Below are 22,987 nucleotides of genomic sequence, written 5' to 3'. Positions count from 1 at the left end.
GGACGCCATAGGGCGTGCCATCGGGCGCCCCATTGCGGGTGCCCTTAAAAATACATATGAAAAAGTGGATGAAGTGCCCATAAAACATAGTAGTACACTACTGTTAATCAGTTAAGTGTATGTAGGAGTTTTGACTTTGACCCCATCATTAAATCATTTTCACAACGAAACGGTTTTGGGCCTATTTCATAAACTAAAAAATGTCGGCTTTAATAAAAACCCATTTAAGTGTTGATTTGGATCGTATTATCTTCAATTTACTAATATTATTATTTTCTCTATTTATTGGCTGTTTATTGTGACTGGTTGAAATACTATAATTTATGGTTTAGGATTACCTAGTATAACATGTTAACAATAAGAATACTAATAAGAATAAGGTCATAGTACTACAACATTCTAAAAAGTTATGCTACAAAACAAAGAACCAATAGACTTTTTCACATGAATGTATTTAAAAGCACCTAAAAAAGATTTAGTTGTCTCTAATACACAAAATATACGTTTTAATTTGTAATCATAACTATTTTTTTATACATAAACTTTCAAGCTTTTAATTTGAACCTTATTTAAAACCTTGATATTGTACGAGCTGCACAATTTTTGTGAGCTCACATACGAAATGCCACATCATTTAAGCCTCCATGTATGATTAATTTTGGTTAGAACTAAAATTCAGGTCAAATTGAAAAAATAGAAAATAAACTTGTGTAATTTGACCAAATTTTATAAGTTCAAGAATTTACATACTTATAATTTATCTAAAAACGTATTCAATTAAGCATTAACATTGTAATTCAAGGAAACAATGAAAATATCTTCTAGAACAATTCATACAGACTCAAAAAAATGTTGGATGACTTATAGTTTATGTGTCGCTATTTTTTTTATGATACCCAATTCTATAGTTTTAATGAATCATTAAATAATTGCAACAAACTTTGTAATTGAAACGTGTCCAATTTGAGTCAAACAATTAAAGCCCCATTTATTGGTGCAAATACACATTTTCGGCACTCAATCACTATTTTGTCATCGTTTTTCGTATTGTGATATTAACCTCTTACCTTTCCTATTAAAATATTCATATTCTAAGATTATGTTTTCTTTAAATTGTGTTAATATTTTCTGTAGAGAAAGTAACTTGGGGCTACGGACCTTCTACAGTTTGTTCAATTTCTTCATTATTCAAAGGTTAAATCCATTAAAAACAGACTCGATCTGGGATGTTTTTTATTTTACACAAAAAAACAAACTACTTTCCTGGGAAAATAAATGAAACTTACTAATTTTCATTTATTTCCACTATTCCAACCAATAACTGACGTCGCATCCTAGTGACGGCTAATTTCCACGACTTTATTTTAAAAAATGATTTAAATTAATATTTTTTTATTAAATAACTTAAATTATTATTCTCAAAACCTTTCTCTTCAAATTAAAACCATCCACGCTTGAGAGAATTTTTTTCCTAATCTTCTCACAAAAATTTCAAATGCTTATTATCAGAAAGTTGGGTAAAATTGAAAATAGTACTACTACTACTACCATGTATTTTTAGAAAAAAAAAATTATGTGCAAAATGAAAGTCGCGTATAGTATTTTTTGTGTAATTTAAAGCATTTACCCCTGCCTTCTTAAAATTTCGTTACAAAAGAAGAGACAAAAACATTACTCCACTTGTTCCTGAAGATTTGTCACTTATTTCCATTTTTGTCCGTCCCTAAAAATTTATCACCTTTCATTTTTATCATTTTTGGTAGTAGACTCCACATTCGACTAACTCATTCTCACTCACATTTTATTATAAAACTAATATATAAAAGTAGGACCCACATAGAGGTGCCTAAGGTTTACGGTTCCGGCGGTTAACCGTGAAACCGTAATTGGAACAGTGAGAATTTACTCGAACCAAAACGTTGATTTTAGAACCGTCGTTCGGTTCAGGTTCGAAAATTTTCGAATCGAAACCGTGTTGGAACTGCCCGTTCCGGGCGGTTCCAAACCGAAACCGCGAAAAACCACTAAAAACCGACGGTTCAAAACCGTGAAAAATCGTAAAAATAACGTCGGAAATCCGCAGGTTCGGAGCCGAAACCAAAACCGGCGTTTTGGAACCGGAATCGTAACCGCGAAACACCCTCGCGGTTTGGTTCCGGTTCGGCAATTTCCAAAACCGGAACCGGCGGTTCCGAACCGTAACCGCCGGTTCCAGATCCGTGGGCACCTCTAGACCCACATGACACTAACTTTTTCAAATCACTTTATATTATATTTTCTAAAATTCGTATCGAGCCAAATGATGACAAAGTATTAGGGACGGAGGGATCATAATATTTTTCTTTAATTTTAGGCAAGTCTAGAAGTAAGATTCATTTAAGGATTGATGCTAGCCTTCAAAAAAATGGATATAGTATTAAGTTAAAAATACTTCTAACCTCAACTCCCCTGATCCCCTCCAAAAACCATAATTAATATTGGTGGTTGATAGTTTAGGGGTTACACGTCTCCCACCTATTTAATCCACAATAACGACTTGTAAATAATGATAGAAGCCTTGTATGAATTTTTTCAGATTTTTGTATGCACAATAAGATTTTCGGAAAGTTTAAGTACACTTCACATTTTCTACTCTACTTTGGTGTTTCGGCCTTTAATTTTGCTTTGTAAAGAGTTTTTTTAGCATATCTATAAACTTGTTAATTAAGAGGGACCTTGTGTCAACATTGCAATCATATAGTGATTGTGACAATGTGGTTGGGGCTTACCCAGCTAATGTGAAATCATCATTTAAGAAGCAAAGGTGAAATTATAATATATATTGTTGTTGTTCAACTAGATTTAGAAACGTTTGTAGGGCGTAATACAATTCAACAATAAGAAAGTAATAATGAAAAGAACTAGAAATTGTAAAATAAAGAATCAACAAAACCGTAAATGTAGCCGAGTCAAAGAAGGCCTCTTTCCACAGTGAGACACACCTTGGTGATGCTCTCAGTGCAAGCGAGTCATCACCCAAAATAAAATGGCTTCGTCCCGTCTATAGAAGCACCGCTATCATAACTAGCTCCGACGAACAAAAAGAGGCATGGACATGATTTCAACAGTGACACGAATGCAGAGCTTTTTGCATGCTAGGATGCAAAAGGTGTGTGGAATGCGTAGAATGACTACTCTTTTTATAGGCACAGTCCACTACAGGAGGAGCATGTTGTCATTCATGCAAATTCAAATATTGCAGGAGGTACAAGTTTGAAAGGTCACCTTATTCATGTCGCCTCATGTCACCTTAAGAGTTACAAATGTGTATTGACCGGAGACGCATATGGAAAGATGTTCATGTTGTTGGTCGTATGGGAGACGTACTTGGACAGATGTTCACGTCAGTTTCCGTTCGAGAGACTGCACTCGGATGACCTATGTTCGTACATGAGCCCAATGTACAAATTAAGTCATGTCTCATTGGGTGTTGTTGGGCTACATGCTCAATGCAGATATTGGACTATTTTAATTTGATGTTGTTGGGCCATACACAATTTTATTCTGGGCTTATACAAAGCCCAAGCCCTAAGTCGAACGACCAGGCTCAAAGACCACTGAAAGACCAATTACCAACAAGAAGTCAACATGTTTTTAAAACGACTAAGAATACAAAATTCGTCCCGCAAGCGTAAATGCTGGCCAAAAAACCAACAAGAAGTCAACATGTCAAGCACAAAGAGTGCTCGTCATTTTCAAACCATGGCAAGCACCAGAGTTCTCGTTAACACAATCGCGCATTTTGCGAGCACTAGTTTCGTATTTTCTACTCGCCAAATAATAAATGGTGCTCGCAAAATTCAGAGAGCGCAAAGTGTGAAGGACATCATTGCTCGCAAAATGTGCTCACTAATGACATTTCGGGAGCACTTTTATCCTCACTAATCTCTTCTTTGTTGTAGTGAAATGATGGGATATATTAAGCTAGTATTATTATTGATTAACCCCCAACTCCCCTCCAAAAACCCTAATAAATATTGGTAGTTGATAGTTTAGGGTTGCACCCTAGCCCACAAATTTAATCCACAATAACGACTTGTAAATTCATTGCAAAATAGTAGTAGTTCACATCAAAAAAACATTATTAGATGGCAATAGTCTGCCCCTCATATTAAAAGCCAAGTGCTCCATTTTCCTTGGACATTTAAATTTCCCCCCCACCACCCATACCCCCTACACAACTTTTGTACGTATTTTACCATTAATTTTACACTACAGAATAATCAATCGAAGGGACTGTATGTGCATAAATATACACAACATTTATTGTCGATATTAAAATACATTTAAATTGGCATTAATTTTTTCGATTTAGTAAGGCGAATGCAGTTGGAGTAAATATCTAGTCATGTTTTTAGGTGGTGATGTGACGTGGTGATTTTTATTTTCTCTTCATTCATACTAATATACGTACATAACTACGTAGTGTGTGTGTGTGTGTTTCTATGTTATAAATAACTGTGTCTCAACTCATATTCTTCCACGTTGTAGAAGGAGAAAGCCTCTTTCATTATTTTAAGTAGCAAACTTCCAAATTTATGCTTATGGAGTTCAAGATTCTGCCCTTTATTGCATTTCTTTCTGTGAGTATTAATAACTATGGATTTTTTAAAAAATATTTATCTTGTTGAAATTTAAGGATTTGTTTGTTTCATTTTATATTTTCTAATTATGTTGTTTTGTGTTTGCAGGTGGCAATAGTTGCAAGTCATGCAGCTTTGCCTCAGGAGGAGTACTGGAATTCGGTGTTGCCAAACACTCCCATGCCCAAAGCGATAAAAGAACTCGTGCAACCAACATCAGGTAATATGCTACATATCTGATGTGAGAATCATTCGTGATTGCCGTTCTAGTTTAGTTTATGTTTATCGTTATTTATTTGTTTTATAATTTAGGTAGATCCTAATACCATCAAATTTGTTACTAACGTTTTAAATTTTACATATAAATCTAAGTCATACGGAGATTGAATAATTAATATGCTTTGATTTTTAAGTCAGTTGTAGAATTATTGTCGATAACATTTTGAGAAAATATATGCTACCGTGGCCTAAATAAGAATGATGGTCGCAGATGATACTTACCGAAGATAAGTAGCATAACACTTATATAGTATTAAAATTGAAATTGCAGAAGATGATAGCATAAATACAGTAATTTTTTGATGGGATATTGGTCCCTAAAACCATGAACTATGGCCAAATTTTGGTAAATCCCACGAACTTTAAAATTGGTCTACAATATAACAAACTTTGTATTTTGTTTGTTATTTCCAATCTCAACTCAAATAAAATATCTTCGAAGAAAAACTAAATCTACGTGGGCAACCATGAAATATTCACGATATTTTAGATCACTTTTTAAGTTCTTGGTAAGTAGGATAAAAGCCACGTAAAAAATCATGTTAATCTAGTAGTGCCAAGTAGGATAAAAAACGCACGTAAGTTAGTCGGATATGGTAATTTAACTGCCAGTAACAAACAAAATGCTGAGTTTGTGATATTATAGACCAATTTTAAAGTTAATGGGAAATACCAAAATTTGGCTAAAATTCATGATCTTACGAACCAATATCCCTTTTTTGATTAATTAACCTTTTTGTTTTCAAGTTTAGTTATGGATCTTAGGGTTGTTTTGTATATGTGAATCGTTAGTAACAAAAAAATTTAAATAATGAACTAGAAATTGATCTTAGTATTCTTGATCCATTTTTTATTAATCTCAATTAGTTTTGATCTGGATTTCCATTTCATGAAAATTGAATTCTATGTAGCAGAATTTTCTATAGCTCATTATACAAAATTGCATTCCTGTGTGTAACAGAATGGCAGGACGACAAGAGCACATCCGTCGGAGTAGGCAGCGGCGGAGTGAACGTCAACAACGGAAACAGCGGCACCCACGTCAATGTCGGCGGCCCATCTAACAGCGTCACTGTCGGAACACACAACAGAAATGGCAAACCCGTCTACGTTCGGGTAGCCCCGACTGAAAACCCGTTCAATTACATCTACGCTGCCACCGAAACGCAGCTGCACGACGACCCGAACGTGGCCCTCTTCTTCCTAGAGAAAGACTTGTATGCAGGCAACAAGATGACCCTCCACTTCTCCAAACCCACAGGAGAGGAGGAAGCATTCTTGCCGCGCCACCTTGCCGACTCCATGCCCTTCTCCTCGAACAAGCTGCCGGAGATCTACAGTGAGTTCTCCGTGAAACCCGGGTCAAGCGAGGCCGAGGCCATCAAGAAAACCATTCAGGAATGCGAGGGCACGAAGCTGCAAGGAGAGGAGACGTTCTGTGCAACTTCCTTGGAGTCCATGGTTGATTTCAGCACGTCCGTGCTGGGGAAAGACGCGACCGCAGTGTCCACCGAGGCCGACAGCACGGGGCGGAAAGTGTACCGTATCAATGCCGTGACGAAGCTGCCAAGCGACAAGCCGGCCGTGGCGTGCCACAAGCAGGAGTATGCATACCCCGTGTTCTACTGCCACAAGACAGACACCACAGTGGCTTACCGCGTTTCATTGGTGGGGGCAGGCGGGTCCAAGGCAGATGCGGTGGCTGTGTGCCACAGGGACACGTCGCAGTGGAACCCGAAGCACTTGGCCTTCCAGGTGCTCAAGGTGAAGCCCGGGTCTGTCCCGGTCTGCCATTACCTCCCTGAGAATCACATTGTGTGGGTTTCAAAGAATTAGAGAAATAAGTATAAGCCTATATGTACGTTATTTTGTTTGTGTGGATGTATTTTAGAATTCGAATATCTACGTATGTGTATGATATGTGGATATATGTGTGAGTTATCAGACTGTGAGTCTTTCTTTTATGTTAGTGAATTATTGAAAACCAGAATAATGATTTCTGCAAAAGAATGTATGGCGAAATCTACGAGAAATAACTTCTAACCTTGATTCGTCTTCTGGTTTCCGTCCCCTCGTGCCAAACGTATGCGTCGGGTGAATGGTATGTACAAGCAATATGAAATGACAAAAAAGACAACTGTAAGAAACCAATCCAAGAAATGGCAAGTTAGGGGGGTGAATGGATTCATATATGGTGGAGACATTCTCTACAAAATCACTATCTCCCTAGATGCATAGTGTGAAATTCACTAGCCTTCGTGCATCCTAAACCTCCACATGAGGTAGCCTAAAGCCGTGAGACGCTGCTTATATCCAGTACTAATCAAGGTGTACTAATACATATGTCTGATCAATGTATAAGGTGTGCCTTGAATAACTCCCTAGTTCGACTTCTTGACCCCTAAGGCGCCTCAAATGGCGTTCAAGTGAAGGTTTTTAAACTAAAACTTTATGAATTCGTAGTGACTAAAGGAGTATACACTTCTCTGTATTACCTTAAAATGCATCATTTTATTACTTAAGCAAAATTTATGATGAGAAAAAAAGAACTTGTAGATATATCACCTTAGACTTAAAGAAGGGAAACAGATTGTTTCCTCATACAAGTGTCATTTAAGTATAGCTCATCAAAAGCTAACAATTAGGATCAAAAGGTTCCAAAGATCCTCATGTTTTCCCAACTTTGATCTTGACAGGCAAAGGAACTGCAAGAGATGTAAGAGATAAATCATTATTGACGGTAATATTGCCCCAGTAAACCTGTATGCCATCTGCTTGGACATAACAATAATATTGCAAAGCCAAGGCATTTTTGGCATTTCAAGAGTTGGACAAATATAACAATCATGATGAACTTTTTAAACATGGTACCATGAAGTGACATGGCCCTTTCCATGCAGGATTGGAGCAACAACCCGGCCTCCTTTACAACTGAATGGTCAGCTTCAAGCACAAGTTCATCGTGTACCTGACAGGTCGACGACAGACATGTCCATCAAACTCACTAGCTTCAGAGACAAATATTGAAAACGTAAAAGGTACTTACAATTTACCACTGGCAGTAAGAGCGATAATGTTAATATTGAAATAGAAAAGCAAACATAAATGCTTAGAGGCCACGTGGTATGTTTCGACCAATTACCTGTAGAAGGATCCGACAGCGACCTTTAAGCAATTGACATTTTTCAGCATCTATAAAACTTGGGCATAATGCTTCAGAATCCTCGCCAATCACATCATGCAAGCATATCATTGCAATTTTTATTATGTCGGCAGCAGATCCCTTCAAACATAGCATGTAAAAAGTTAACATGTGAAATTAACAAATACTCGCCCCCAACACCCAAGGCCACCTCTCAAAAAGGAAAATAAGCCAAAGAAAAATACAAATTGAAGATATTATATGATAATTACTATGCTGTGACACCAGCAAAAGAAAAATCACCTGACATATGGAATTCACAGCTTGTCTCTGAGCTTTAGATTTCTCTTTGCTGTTACCAAATTTGATATTTGATAAGAAACGTTTTCGTCCCTTAAGGGTCTTCACATAACTGCAGCAGAAAAGATCATGTCATTGGTAGGGGTAAACATATAACGAGAGAAGATATAGGATCTTTCTGCCACAAAGTGGCAAGAGAAACTGAAAGGCGTGAAGCAGCTGCGGCCAACTTGATTGATTTTAAAGATGTTTTGATTACCAAACTTGCATCACATTTCATTTAACAGTATCAAAACTAAGAGACACCTTTTCATCGATATTATATTTGCCTCACCCTTTCTTATGGCAAGCCGTAACTGCTTCCTGGAGCCAGGACGCAACTCCAGGGAAAGATTTCTTGAAGTTTTGAATTGTTTCTGCAGCTTCATCTGGACTACAGTCCAACTGTTCTGCCAGTATGTTTGGTCCCATGCCATAAAGAATTCCGTAAACCAGTCTCTTTGTTCGCTCTCGATCTTGTGAGCTCACACTAGACTCGTGTTTCTCACTCCATTTTGCATCAATCATGGAAGACATCAGCCTGGGGACTAGTTAGCAGCTCAATCAATGAACGGTCTTTTGAGAAATGGGCCATAAGTCTCAGCTCTATCTGACAATAATCAGCAGTTAAAAGCACCCAGTCGTCCTGCAATGAAGTCAGAAGATGCAAATGAATCTACAGCGGGACAGCTCCTGACTCGTGAAAGGATAAGCAAAAAAGAGTTGAGAATGTATCTAACTTCACCTGGGTAGGCACAAAGAAATCACGTGCATTGATTTTATAGTGGCTGACACATGATTTCCCATCATCTTCATTCATTTCGAACTCAACCATATGCTCAACAGACTGTGCTCAGTTCACATCAAAATCGCAGAACAGGATATTATGACTTGTGTAATAAGAATTAAATTTTTTAAGAATGAAAAGGAAATGTCACAGCAAACAAACCTGGAGGTTAGGCTCCTCTATTGACAGTCAGCCAGTTGCTGTTGATGTCTGGAGCCAATGACCATGCAGAGTGTACTTCTGGGCCCTCATAGAGAGCCTAGCAAGTGAACAAATTGATCCCAAAGTAGAATTAAAGAGCTTAGTTAATGTTCGATGCTCCTTAATAACTGGGACTATAAGATGCTCATCCCTGAAATTAAGCTAGATTTTGTTAGTCCCACAAATTATGGAGAAGCTGGACCAGTGACAGAAAACTGTGATGTACGCAATTGTGGCCAACATTGCATCAGTAGGGTTCAGCTAACCGTTTAGTACCTGAGCATTTCCAGACAATGTTTGTCAGTTCTGTGGTGGTTCTTCCCTTCGTAACCTTCAGGCATGGGCAGCTTCAAATGGTCATAGAGAATATTTGCTATATCTGCAGGCATTGACAATGAGAATGTCTTGCCAGCTAATCTGTAAGCTTCCTTCTCTAGCATCTTGAGTTTTTTCCCAAGGACATGACTCGCTCTAAGGCATCCTTCCATGTCGACACCAATTCCAGATATCTCCATATCAGCAAGAATATTTACCTACAAGTGAATCACTTAACAAGCATTAATAGAAACCTAAAGTTGAAAAACAAAAGAAGAAATTGCAAGTGAAATTCATTTGCTTTTTTTTAACAGTCAATAGAAGCTCTGTTCGGAAGATGGTTAACTTTTTCCTTTGATGGCAATATAGGAATCCTTACCAATCGAATTTCCACAGTAATAAGTGGTTCAATTAGTTCTTCAGAGTGTAGTAATTTCCATAGAACGGAAGATAATGCTCGAGTTTGTGCAACTCTGCGGCAGCATCCATTATGTGCAGCTCTCCGTGTCTGATCCTTCCATCTACCACTACGGTTAGTGGAGGCAAGAGCATCACTAGATAACCTCCTTTTGGCTTCCTGTCATGACTGTAACTTTAGAGACTGTTTCTGACAACTAAGACTTTTTTAAAGATGAATAAATGAATATGTAACCCTTGGCTAAACAATATAAAAATCACTTGAACAATTATAAAGAAATGAAATATTTGTTTATGCTTTATACATCGACATTTGCATAGCTATTCATCCATATTTGTGTTATTAAAACCTAACCAATATCAGAATCAAACAGATGTTGCATCACATTCACAACACATCTACTACACAGTATTTGAGAACAAAAACGATACTATATTCCTGAGAAACAACACATCCAATTCACAAACTGAAGCGAAAGAGAGAAAAATTACCTTTTCCAAATTAGGACAAGAACTTTTCTCCTCATCAGGCGATAGAATCCATGCGACAACACTCAGGTCAATTGCATTCCTCAAATGAATAGGAGAAAACATAAAGTAGCACCATCCAGTACGACCTGCTCGTCCAGACATCTGCTTGTACCTTGTCCCATCAATAAAATCACGACCAATGCGTGGTTGTCTGAAGATGACTCTCCGAGCAGGCAGATTAACTCCTGCTGCTAGAGTTGAAGTAGCAGTCAAGACACGTACAAGTCCTTTGCGGTAACACATTTCAACAGTCTCTCTTTCCTCAACCTTTTACAGAAATGATGAACCTCATAAACTTTGGATATAATGAATATTCATAATCTAAAGTAAGCAATATTTTAACAACAAACAATACAATAAGATTTGTGGCTCACAGACCGTAAGCCCAGCATGATGGTAGGCAACTCCAAAAGGAAGAGTTTCGTTAAGTACAGGATCCAACCCAGCGGGAGATCTTCGCAATGAATCAATAGCAAAAGCAACGTCAAAAGGCTCGCCTTGCTCACCACGAGGGTTTACACAAAATCCCTTGAGATACTTTGCAATATGCTTTGCAGTTGATTCACAACCTTTCCGACTGGAACAAAATATTAGCACTGAGTGACCCTCTTGGACAACCTATCATCACCATCTCGAAATTAGTCACCTTGAAGAAAGAAAAGACTTACAGAGAAACATAGATAAAATCAAACCTCATTGCAAAGTTCAACTATTTGATCCGGATATTTACCACCCAGTTCAGCCACCTTCGGAATGGTCCTAACAATTTCCATTTTTTTGTTGTATATTGTTCTACCAATTTTGATGTATTCCTCCAATGGAACTCGCCGAAATTCTGTCTCATAAAGAGCTGCCTAAAATAAATAAAAATACATATGAATTTCATCCATTCGACATTTAGGACCTCAAAAACTGAGTAGCTGTAAAACATTTATGATGGATTTTGCTGAAAAAGTGCAAGAAAGACTAGAATTATGATTCCCAAAATGTAAACACTTTAATGTTATGTCAGTAAGTCATGTCAAGGTCCACATTACCAAAGAGATGTCACGTATGTGCATGCTTGAAACAAAATAACAAAAACAAGGAAACTAAAATGATCATATTCTCATTGTCTGGCCATAGTTTTGGGGTAAAATCACAGTTTTGGTCCCACTGGATGGAAAGGAAGTCCTAAACCTACCTAGCCTTTGACAGCCACAAATTTTTCACTGTTCAAAACGTTCATAAAGTGTTCAACTTTTTGAAATAGGACTAGGTTCAAAATCTGGTAATTTAAAAATCAAACGGTGTTGCACCGCTGGCCCTTCTATCCCATGGAACTATAAATGAAATCTCCCTAAGTTACTATAACCCAGTGTCTATCCATCGTAGGAAAGGAATCGACTATGAATATTGAATATTCGTGATTAACACAATCTAATTTTATATAATAATAATATATGTCTCCAGCAATGCAGTAAAGCAAAGGATTAAAATAGAATTGCAGATCCTGACAACATTATCATACATTTGCTTTAGGCTGCAGAGTTAATCAGTAGAAAGATTGACAATTAAATGGACAAATTATGTATGAATGAACATGGTCATAAAATACTTACTTGAAGCCACTCAGCAACTGCAGCCACATTTGGCAGTGCTGCACTCATTCCAATTATTTGGAGGCCACGAGTAGCATCGGACTTCCCACTGCTCGACCCAGAATTTTCACCACTAGAAGACTCTACATTGCCTTCGCCAGCTGCATAGCGAAGCTTAGTCAACAATAGCTCTAATAGATAACCCCTGCTTTGATCACCAACCTGCCATTATCCATTATAACCACCCAGATATAAGAATGAATATTTGGTTAATATATATGCTAAGCTGCAGATGACACTCCAATAAAACCAAATGCAATATGAATACCATGTGCAGTTCATCAATGACAATGGTGCCAAGCTCTGACAAGCGACCCTGTTCAAGTAACCTATTAATCAAAGAGTTTGCTTTCTCGATAGTGCAGACAGCGACAGATGTGTCCTTTGGAAGAGAACCACCACCCTGATTTCCATAAAAACTAAGAACATGCTTACCGACTGGTTCTAGAAGAACTTCAAGATGTTCAGCCTACATATTTCCAAAAACAGATTGGATTATCAAACACCAGGGGATGAGTACCAAAACAGTTCCCTAAAAGCACAAAACCCCAGCACCTTTTTCTGCACAGATACACACATATGGAAGCACAAGAAGTGCAATTTTTCCAGTTTCCAGAACCCTTCGTAGCATTAGTATCTCCGCAACAAAACTTTTACCAGCACTATAACAACCAAAGAGAATATTATAATGGCGATTAGAGCACACATAGATATGAGATACAGTAGGATCCTGATGAAAAGGGCCAATTCAAGAAACAAGATTACCTTGTGGATGCACAGTAAACAAGATTCCGATTATGCAATACACCTTCCACTTGAAGGCAATCAACCTGAAATATAACTTAGTTCAATCATTAAAATAAGAAAAACTTTGAAGAATACTTGTATGAAAGATTAAGTTGCTAATGTTGATCCTCGGGATATATTATAGCAAAGTAGTGAGCTTGTTTGATTGTCTAATATGAAGAGCCTACAGTCTAACCCTCTTTACCCAGCATATTGCAAAAATATCATTACAACGAGCTAAACTAGTGAGCCTTCTGAAATATAAAATTGGCTACAATGTTTTGATGAAACACGGCAATAATGCATGACCAGGTTAGAAGTTGATCATAGCTGCTAAAATATCTTATTTGGTCCTGAAAGTGGAGCCTGTGATGCTATTTGGTTCTATTAGAACATTCCCTAGTTTCATTGGTAGGACCTAAGGACCAATTCAAAAGGTTGACGACCTAAATAGCTCAAGGATAATAGAGTTACCTGCCATGGGTATAACTTTGATATGCCCCTTTTGTTGCATATTTGGCATATTTCAAGAGGAAGCCAAGCCAACTACTGATATCCAAAGACCGATTTATTGAAGAGCTTGCGTGAGTGCAACTGCTTTTGAGTTCATTAGCAACAACCTTTTTAAATCACTATTCGGTGTATTGTATGCAACAGCATGGCTAATCTCCTTTAGATCTTCAACACTCCTTTTGGAATCGATGCATTTGAAGGATTTTCTTTGTGCACCAGGGAGAATTTCACCTATATGATCTTTGGAGCTACTGCACATGAGGTTATAGACTGGGGATTGTGTTGATTGACAGAGACATGTGTCTCTTTGGTTATTAAAATGTCGGATTTGGTTTTATTAGTATCAGCTGGTATCTCCTTCTCAAGATTTTTAGCCTCCGAACTGAAATCAAAGTGCTTCACAGGAACTGGCGAAGCATCCTTATCCAAATGCATCCCCACAGCAGTACAAGCACGAAAATCAGAAACGGAATGTGCAACTCCATCTCTAGTACTGTTTAATTGATGAACAAAGCCTCTATCTTTCACATTGTTTGAGTTACGAGCACCGGAATCCACTTTTAAAGCCTCATTGTTTTCAGTAACATGTGAAGAAAGACCAGCATTAGGATAGGCAATCCCATCAGCAACTAGAATTGCTTCATTCCAAAATGCATCTCCAGGAGAGAAAGATGAGCTTCCTCGTGTTGACCGAGGAGTTTCTCCAGCTCCAAGTTTAGATGGGAAAGAAGCAGGTGTTTCACATTCAGCTGTATAAAGAGCAGTTGTATTATTGCATTTCCTCAAACTGGTTTGTACAATATCCTGTCGACATTTAAGAAGTTATTGAAAATCTCAGTTAGAAATATATCTGCAATTTATAACAGGACAAGTACCTTCTCTGAATGATTAAAACCAATATACACAGGTTCCTCGACCCTTTTTAACTGTCCGCCCTTGGGAGAGAAAAACGATTCATTTTGAGTTTTGGATGGATTATCATCATTCTTGTACCAGAGGTTTCCTCCTCTAGCTGCACTACAGTGTCTTTTATCCGCAGTCTCTTTTGTATCTGAAGGAATATTTACACTACTCCGTACATCACTGCACATTATAAGTTCTCAATTCTCAGAAATAGAGCACAGAGTAAGTGCAGCTCAAGCATTAGGGCAACGACAATAAGCTAGAAATACACATAAACACATAATTGGTGATCCCAAAGGTATGAAGTAAATCCAACGATACCCCCAAATTAGTAAAAAGAGGATAGCTGCTACCTGAAATACAAAGACAAGAATTCGGTTGCAGGAGACTTCTTTCCAACACCTTCTACAGCATCATAATCTGTACCAGATAAAGATGCATTTCTTATTCTCTGAGCAACTCCGAATGCCTCGGAACTTTGTGGCTGCGTTTGGAGGGCACCCCCAATTTCATCGCTAGATAACAAGAGGGCCGTCTCCAATGTCAAATTCCGCTTAGCTGGAATCCGCATCGCCTTCTCAACCGGAACATAGTCCGCACATTTAGCAGGCGAGGTCTCCAAATAGGTTGCCAAAGACCCTTTGGCACTAGGTGAACATTCACTTTGGGTTTTCGCTTCTTTTTCTGGTCTCTCGGATTTCGACAATGGTGGCACAAATTTTCTCTTCTTTTTCGATGAAAAGAACTGCAGATTTCACCAGAATCCCACCAACAAAATGAGAAGACAGGGTGACTGGAAACCCAATTCACACTACATTTCGCTAATTCCATTATTAGAAAAGGGAAGAAATAAAACTGAAAAGAAAAATTAGCCGCAAAACCCATACAGAAAATAAAAAATTTTGATTCAATTCGTTTGAATTGAAAACATTGAAATGAGAATGCGTGAAAGGGGATAGAGCTGAAACCTGGTCGATCCGGGCACGAGTAGAATCGGATGCCATGGCACTCTTTCGTGCCTTTGAGGAGAATTTGGGTCTGTATTAATGAATTTAAATTTTGAAATGGGTACTGTGTAACAGTAACGAAGGTGTATATATGGAGGGAGAGATGGGAAGGAAGGATGGAGGGAGGTCGGATCGATGTTGAATTCAAAAAACTTTGTATTTCCAAAGAAGCCCTTCCTAGTTTCTCTTATCTCAGTTTCACCCCAATAAGTTCTCCACATCAACAAATCTCGTTATCCATGTCACTTCTAGAGTCCATAGGTTAGCGCCCGGCGCATTACTCGCCGAACTCAGCTCTTGCGGGTGGTGGGGTTGGACGGGCGTCAAGTGGGAGCTGGCTTTTACACCAAGGGCACCCCCCAATGTGATCCGTGTGTGTTGCCCACTCACAAGTGTGTAAATGGGCGTGTTCGGTTCAAATTTTTAATTTTTTACAATTATTTAACTTTGATTTTCAACATTAAGATACATATACTACTATACTATATTTGTTATAAATCCGTTACTTAGCGGATTCTTGTCCATTTTTGTTCTTTTTATATTTTTTTAATCCTACAATGCCATCTATTTTCATCTATAAATACTATTTCACCTAGCTTCATTTTTCACACCTTTATCTATTCTTCAATTTCGCCAAACTTTGGTCACAATAACGTGTGATTACACATAGAGTGGAAGTACCATATAATTAGATAAACATCGAGACATGTAGATATTGAGGTTATTAATATTGCATCATACGACAACCCAGCAGATCCTTTCACAAAGAGCCTTCTTGCCGCAATGTTTAATCGTCATGTGAAAGTGATGGGTGTTAGATGTTATCAATAAGCTGTTATAGTACAGCTATATAGGTTAGAGATATTTGGACACTTTTTGTATATTCGAGGTATGTTTTGGGTGAAAAAAAGTGAGAGATTGTTAAGGTATATATCAAGAAGTTCTCTAGAGTCCCAACAAATATGAGCCACTTTTTTTATTTGTTCCAACCAATATAACACATTATAAAAATTAAAACTCATTTCACTGTATTCTCTACACTATTCTCTTTTTACTTAACACACAAAATAATACTATAAAATTAATTAGTTAGAAGATTCAACTTTGAATCCAACTATTGGAGTGACGGGATTAGGCAGACTCTCGTCCATAAAAAAAAGAGTAGTTGTTAAAGGTATTTTGTAACCGATATGAACATGGATATGATCCTTTTGCTAATCAATTGTCCATTAATTTGTTTTCTATATTATTTATTAATTCAAATGAGTTAACACAATTATTTTAAACAATAATGCAATGAGATCCTCGGTAGCATGAATCTTCAATATTCCCCGGCATGGTGTATGACTCATGCTAATTTTGCAATCAATCCACAAGTGTACGGAATAAGTAGCACGTGGCAAGTTAAAATTATCGATCCACGAAGACTAAAGTCGGTTTGAGTACTATGATGCAACTTTGAACACTATCTAGACTAATAAAAAGGGTTTTTGGTTTTCTTAAACTAAGAACAAAGATACAATAAAGGCAAATTAACTAAGTAAAGCTAATAAAAGGTGGTTTTCACACAAAATTGGGAAAGGTAGGGATATGGATCCGTTGGTATGGATAACGGGTGCCACCTAGGGATCATGCTCATCTATTGGGTCTCATGTGAGGCTAGGAAAGTTGGGAAGATTGGTTAGACCCCGTCTCGGGTGCATCTAACACGTGGATCAATCTCTAGTGTAGGAGTCTCCTCCACACAATTCGAGATTGACTCCTAAGAACAACAGACTCAAGTCCTCTCTCTAGCTCATGCATCTCTCGATCACATGTAATGCACGAAGTTGTTGATTACCTAACCAATCTAATCATGCATCTCTCAATGTCAACAATTAGAACAAGATATATCAAATTGGTAGCTAAGTAATTGGATAATAAACCCCCCCCCCCAATAACCAACAAAACCAACACAATGAGATAGATAAACATAAATCAAGGTTCAACCCATGGATTACGTACAAACTTCACCAAAGAAAATCTAGCTATTCATGGTCAAAGACAAAACAAAAGGAAATACAAATGAAACCAAGGAAAACATATGGAAAATGGAAACTAGAACTCCCTATAGGTGGAATTGATGTTGGGGAGAGTCTTCTTCTTCAATCACTTGAAAGATGGAAGCCTCTTTTCCTTCAATCCTCTTCAATCTCTCGATTTCTCTCTTGATTTTGCAGTGTGGGAGGTTATGGCTCGAATGTGTGAAGTCCCCTTTTATATCCAGAGTGAAAATCAGGGTCAAATGAGTAACAGCTGAAAACACCCGACCGGGTTTTCTCTCTGGATCCCGTAAGTTGTACGAAACGCCCGGCCGGGTGTTTTGGCAAATGAAAAACGCCCGACCGGGTGAATCTACTGGAATTCTCCTCAAAATCTGCCTCGGCTCGTTCAATCTGTTTTTCAGTCCGTTTCAACCTATTTTCGTCACAAAAACTACGACAAACTCATTAACTCACTTAATTAGTGTTTATGTGGTGAAAAACCTATATTAAACACCTTAAATCATCAAAATCACTATCTAATCACCCACAAAACAATCTTAAACTATGAGTTTGTCAACCCCCCCCCCCCAAACTTAAACACTTGTTTGTCCCCAAACAGGAAGAAAGAAACAAGAAAACAAACTCATGTAAAGATGTTGGAGTGTCATCATTGCCTCAGTAGAAATAAAATAAACAACAAGTATCAATGGCCTCGTAGACAAGTAAAACATTATATAAAGTTTTGCTTCAAGTTACTATCATGTAGTTAACCTTGCCAATTTGCCCTCACAGGGAAAAAATGCAATGTGCATTTGAAAATTTCACTCACTCTCAAAGTGTATAGGTTCATGACATAACTCTCACATCATCAAGGCATGCATAGTTTACCATAAGTTTGCTCGAAATCTACACTCTCCTCTACTACGGTGTGACTAAAGATCTAAGGTCCGAAAGGTCTTTTCTATAGGTTGTAACGTAGGCTCTTTGGATAGGTGAGGTAATTTTTTGCTAAAGTGACTTTAATCCCCAAGATATAACTTATTCAACTTCACCAACTTTCTTCCCCAATCTTAGCTAGTTCTAGGCTTTGCCTAGACTCTTCCCATCTATCATCATTCCACATTTGTCTTTCACTTCTTTTTCAACCTTGAAGACACCATTTTCACCAAATACCAATTATTCACTCTTTTCATTTTCATTTTCCTTTTCTTCTCTTTTTTTCTTTTTCCTCCATGCTTTGCATGGTATTATCACTATTTCTTTTTCTTTTCTACGTCAACAAGCTTGTTTTTCATTTGCTAACACCACTTCCAAACTTTCATTTTCCTTTGATTTTTCAAAAGTAACACATAAGAAACTCAACCCCTTGGTTTGTCAAAGAAAGGTTTATTGGCTCAAGTAGGCTAACAACGATTATTAATATGATAATAGTTAGGAGTAAATATTTGGCTAACAAGGATGGCCTAACATCCTCCCTTATATCTATAACCACTATGTAGACTCAAGGAGATCGCGAACAAGTTCTAGAAACATATGACATACTTGAGATAAAACACACATTTTAAAAAAAATAGGCTCAATTCTCACAAGGTGTTTTTGGCAAAAGATAAGGCACAATGCAATTCACTTTAGACAATTTTAAATGAAAATTACACTTTACTTAGCCATATCAAAAAGATTTTCAAAAAATTTTGCACAAAATCATCATTGGCAACTCCTCCAACATGTCTCACACTCATTTAAACTTCAATTTTCTCACCCTATTATCATCCTACCCAAGAGAGATTATTAAACATACAAAAAAAGATAAGAAAAACATTCCTAAAAAGAAACATAAACACAAAACTCAATCAACACAAGTGGAACAAGGAAAACATTCCCCAAAATCCAAAAACAAAGAAAATCATAAGTTAGGTTACATGCCCAAATATCATAATCAAGTATAGCCAAAAGAATAGGGGTACATGCCGGGGTATCATCAAATCAAACAACGAGAGCATACATAAACCATGAGAGGGAGAGAGAGGTAAGAAAGAGGGAATCCACTAGACATCCCCCAAACTTATTCCAAGCAAAGCTAGGATAAGTTTGAGAGAGAGTGAGTCTCCCATGGACCTTCACCGCGGATGAGAAGGCAGATGCTGCCAGGAGCCACGAAACTCATCGAACCGGGCATTGAGGTTGGCCCATTGTGAAGTGTTGAACTCGGTAAATTGATTCCAGTTCTCCTCATACCGGTTCCACCGCGCGACATTCTGGGCTTCAAACTGGTTCCACCGCGCATCATTCCGAGCCCAGTACTCCTCTTCACGTACCTCCATCCGAGCTGGCCAAGGCCTTCCATTTGTCAATCTCTTCATCATTTCGAAGGTTGACCCCGCATTTTCGTGCAACAAGACCATTTTTGTACCTACATATAGAGAGCATTAGATGGCAATGTAACCAAGATCTAGAAAATCTATCAACCAAACAAAGTAAAAGTACTCCCCCAAACTTAGCTCAAAGTCTAGCATACAACAAGTTAACAACATAGAGTACTTTTCCCTAATCTCTATCATCAAACTAATAACTTGAAACACAAGTGTAGGCATCAACAATCAAACCACATACCCAACACCAAGCACAAAATCCAAATGTAAAGCTCAAGTAATGCACAAACCTATCCTACACTTGTTCTAGCATTTAAAGATCAAACATTTCACTCCAACATATCACAATTCAACACTCCACACCAACAAATCACTCCCAAGATCCAATTAATCAAACATATAATAGTTCACACCTCGCTCAAACACAATCTCACAACTTTTTCCAAAAATTCAACTCATCTCAATCACAAGTTTCAACAACAACCAAATTCAAAGCACATTATCCAACAAAGGCCTCAAATCAACTAATTCAAGTCCACATTCCACAATGAATTCAAGAATTAACAACAAACCAAACCAAACAAACAACACATCCTCAAAAATCCTCAAAAACCCACAACTATGCACAAATTCATCATTTTCTTCCATAAATCACTCAATAGTCAACAATAATCCATGGGTAAAGAAGATAAGAGGGAAAATTCATACCTTTGGGGTTTAATTGAAGTGGAAATCGAAAATTAGCTTCTTGCCTTGTTCTTACCAAAATTCACCGATTAATTGGTTTAAATTATGTAAAAGATAGAGTAAACACAAACCCAATTCCAAAGCATTTGGGATCATCAAACACACTCAAAACGATAAAACACACTAAACACTAAGAAACTCCTAAAAATGAGAGAAAAACACATTGACTAAAACGAAATTAACTTTAGAACTTGTACCTACTAGGGGTTGCCTCCCCCATAGCGCAATTGTTTAACGGCATTTACCCGACGGTCTTCAAGCTTTCACTTAATGGCCCAACCTCACTCGGATCACCTCATCGGGGCCCGCCCTAGCTTTTGCGGCCAAATAGAGCTTGTTTAGCCGCTTTTTCCACCAAATAGGCTTGTCATTTTCCCCAAGGTCAGCTCCATTAGATTCACCATTTGCCAACTTGGCCACCTTCTTTTTCTCGTCCAAACTTTGTTTATCCTCAAGCTCAAAGAACCAATTGGGGAGCAAAATTTCCTCCAAAGGCTTCTCAACCTCATCATCCTTAGTTTGCTCATATGCAACATTCAACACCTAGCACTCTTCTACCTCTAAAGGCACCTCTTCCACTCTCTTGGTTTCTTCCATTTCATGGCGTATCATCTTGTCCAGCATGGAAAGGATGGTCGTCTTGTTTCCATGCCTAAGAGTGAGTTCACCCTTGGTAACATCAATTAGAGCTCTCCCCGTTGCAAGGAATGGCCTTCCAAGAATGAGTGGGACACTAGGATCCTCCTTCATATCCAAGACTACAAAGTCCACGGGGAAGATAAAATCATTCACCCTCACCAATACATTCTCAAGGAGTCCATTGGGGAACTTGACGGATTTGTCCGCCATTTGAAGGGTGATGGTGGTCGGCTTCAAGACACAAAACGTCAACTTCCGGAAGAAGCTTAGGGGCATGAGATTTATGCTTGCCCTCAAATCACACAAGACTTTAGTTTGCCTATCATTCCCTATCACACAAGAGATGTTGAAACTTCTCAGATCCTTTATCTTTGTCGGCATCTTTTGTTGGATATGATTACACTACAATTCTCGGTCAAGCTCACGGTTTCGTAATCAACCAACTTCTTCTTTTTGGACATAATCTCCTTCAAAAACTTGAGATAGCCAGGCATTTGTTGGAGTGCCTCAATGAGAGGTATGTTGAGGTGCACCTTTTGAAGATCTCAAGGAATTTTGCAAACTTCTCATCTAACTTCTTCTTTTGCACCACTTGAGGGAAAGAAATTTTAACCTCTTTTGGCTTGGGAGGAGCAATTGCTTCGGGATGAATCTCGGGTGGCATATTAGGTGATTCCACCTCAATCTCCTCTTCTTCTTTTTCTTCTTCCAACACTTCCTTAGCTTCCACCTCGGGCATATGAGGGCTCTCATAGCTTGTCCCACTCCTCAAGGAGATTGCCTTGCAATATTTCGATTTGGAATTGTGGTACTTGGGAATTGCCCTGGTTGATGTATTTTCCCAACGGCTTGAGCAATTTGACTCACTTGGTGCTCTAAGGCCCTCAATCTTGTGGTGACCTTCACTACCACCATCTCAACTTTATCAATCCTCATAGTGGAGTGTGTCATGATCCCATCGGTCTTCTCCATGAGAGCTTTTAGAAGCTCATTTGTGACATCACTCGAGGATTTTGAAGTGCTAGGTACATTGGTGGCCCCACTTGATGCTCCAAATCCGGGAGGTGGAGGTGGTTGAGTAGCATTACTTGGATTTCCATATGAGAGGTTTGGATGCGCATTGAAAGGTGGGCGGTAGCCTTGATAATTACCACCCCCATTGTTAGGGCGATAATTGTTGAAATTCCTTGGATTACTCCATTTGTTTCCTCCTTGATGTATGTAATTCACACCTTCAACGGGCGGTTGAGGCTCTCCAATGGGTGCCACCCCCAAACTAATGCTATCCACCTTTTGATTGAGAATCATCATTTGTTGGTTGAGGAGATTGAATGCATCTGAATTAATGACCGAAGCTACCTGCATTGAACCATCTCGACCCGAGCTCCAACCCTTGCTAGTGTATACAAGCCTTTGAAGCATCTTCTTGCACTCATCCACCCCCTCGTCCAAGAATGATCCCCCGGAGCCAAAGTCTAGTTGACTTTTGATGAATTCCGAGCATCCATTATAGAAGAGGCTCACTTGATGGCCCGGAGATAGCCCATGGTTGAGACACTTCTTCAACAAAGCGTTGAATCTCCCCCATGCTTCAAACATAGACTCTTGACTATTCATTTTTAAATTGGGAGATCTCCGCTTGTAAGTTGAGAGTAGAGCTAAGAGGGAAGAACCTCACGAAGAACTTTTGGGCTAAGTCGTCCCAACTTGTAACCGAGTCCGGCTC

At 38.3% G+C, this 22,987-nt stretch overlaps 1 protein-coding gene and 1 pseudogene across 1 annotated transcript; one reads left to right on the top strand and one right to left on the bottom strand.

The window, feature by feature from the left end:
* The first annotated feature begins 4,462 nt into the window (after positions 1 to 4,462).
* On the top strand, positions 4,463 to 6,944 carry LOC121779625 (BURP domain protein RD22-like). Its single transcript, XM_042176976.1, has 3 exons — positions 4,463 to 4,622; positions 4,731 to 4,842; positions 5,863 to 6,944. The coding sequence occupies exons 1-3, from the start codon at positions 4,578 to 4,580 to the stop codon at positions 6,735 to 6,737; spliced, it is 1,032 nt and encodes a 343-aa protein (XP_042032910.1). The 5' UTR covers positions 4,463 to 4,577; the 3' UTR covers positions 6,738 to 6,944.
* Positions 6,945 to 7,061: 117 nt separating this feature from the next.
* LOC121779624 lies at positions 7,062 to 15,565 on the bottom strand (annotated as a pseudogene).
* Between the last annotated feature and the right edge of the window lie 7,422 nt (positions 15,566 to 22,987).

This window comes from Salvia splendens, chromosome 19 (genome assembly GCF_004379255.2).
Source record: "Salvia splendens isolate huo1 chromosome 19, SspV2, whole genome shotgun sequence".
In the NCBI taxonomy this organism is placed as follows: Eukaryota; Viridiplantae; Streptophyta; class Magnoliopsida; order Lamiales; family Lamiaceae; genus Salvia; species Salvia splendens.
The sequence above is the reverse complement of the archived record's forward strand: the minus strand, read 5'-3'. Positions and strand labels throughout refer to the sequence as shown.

Coding starts and splice junctions, on each gene's coding strand:
- LOC121779625 (XM_042176976.1), top strand. CDS start 4,578: ATGCTTATGGAGTTCAAGATTCTGCCCTTTATTGCATTTCTTTCT. Junction 4,623..4,730: donor CCTTTATTGCATTTCTTTCT/GTGAGTATTAAT, acceptor TTGTGTTTGCAG/GTGGCAATAGTTGCAAGTCA. Junction 4,843..5,862: donor ACTCGTGCAACCAACATCAG/GTAATATGCTAC, acceptor TGTGTGTAACAG/AATGGCAGGACGACAAGAGC.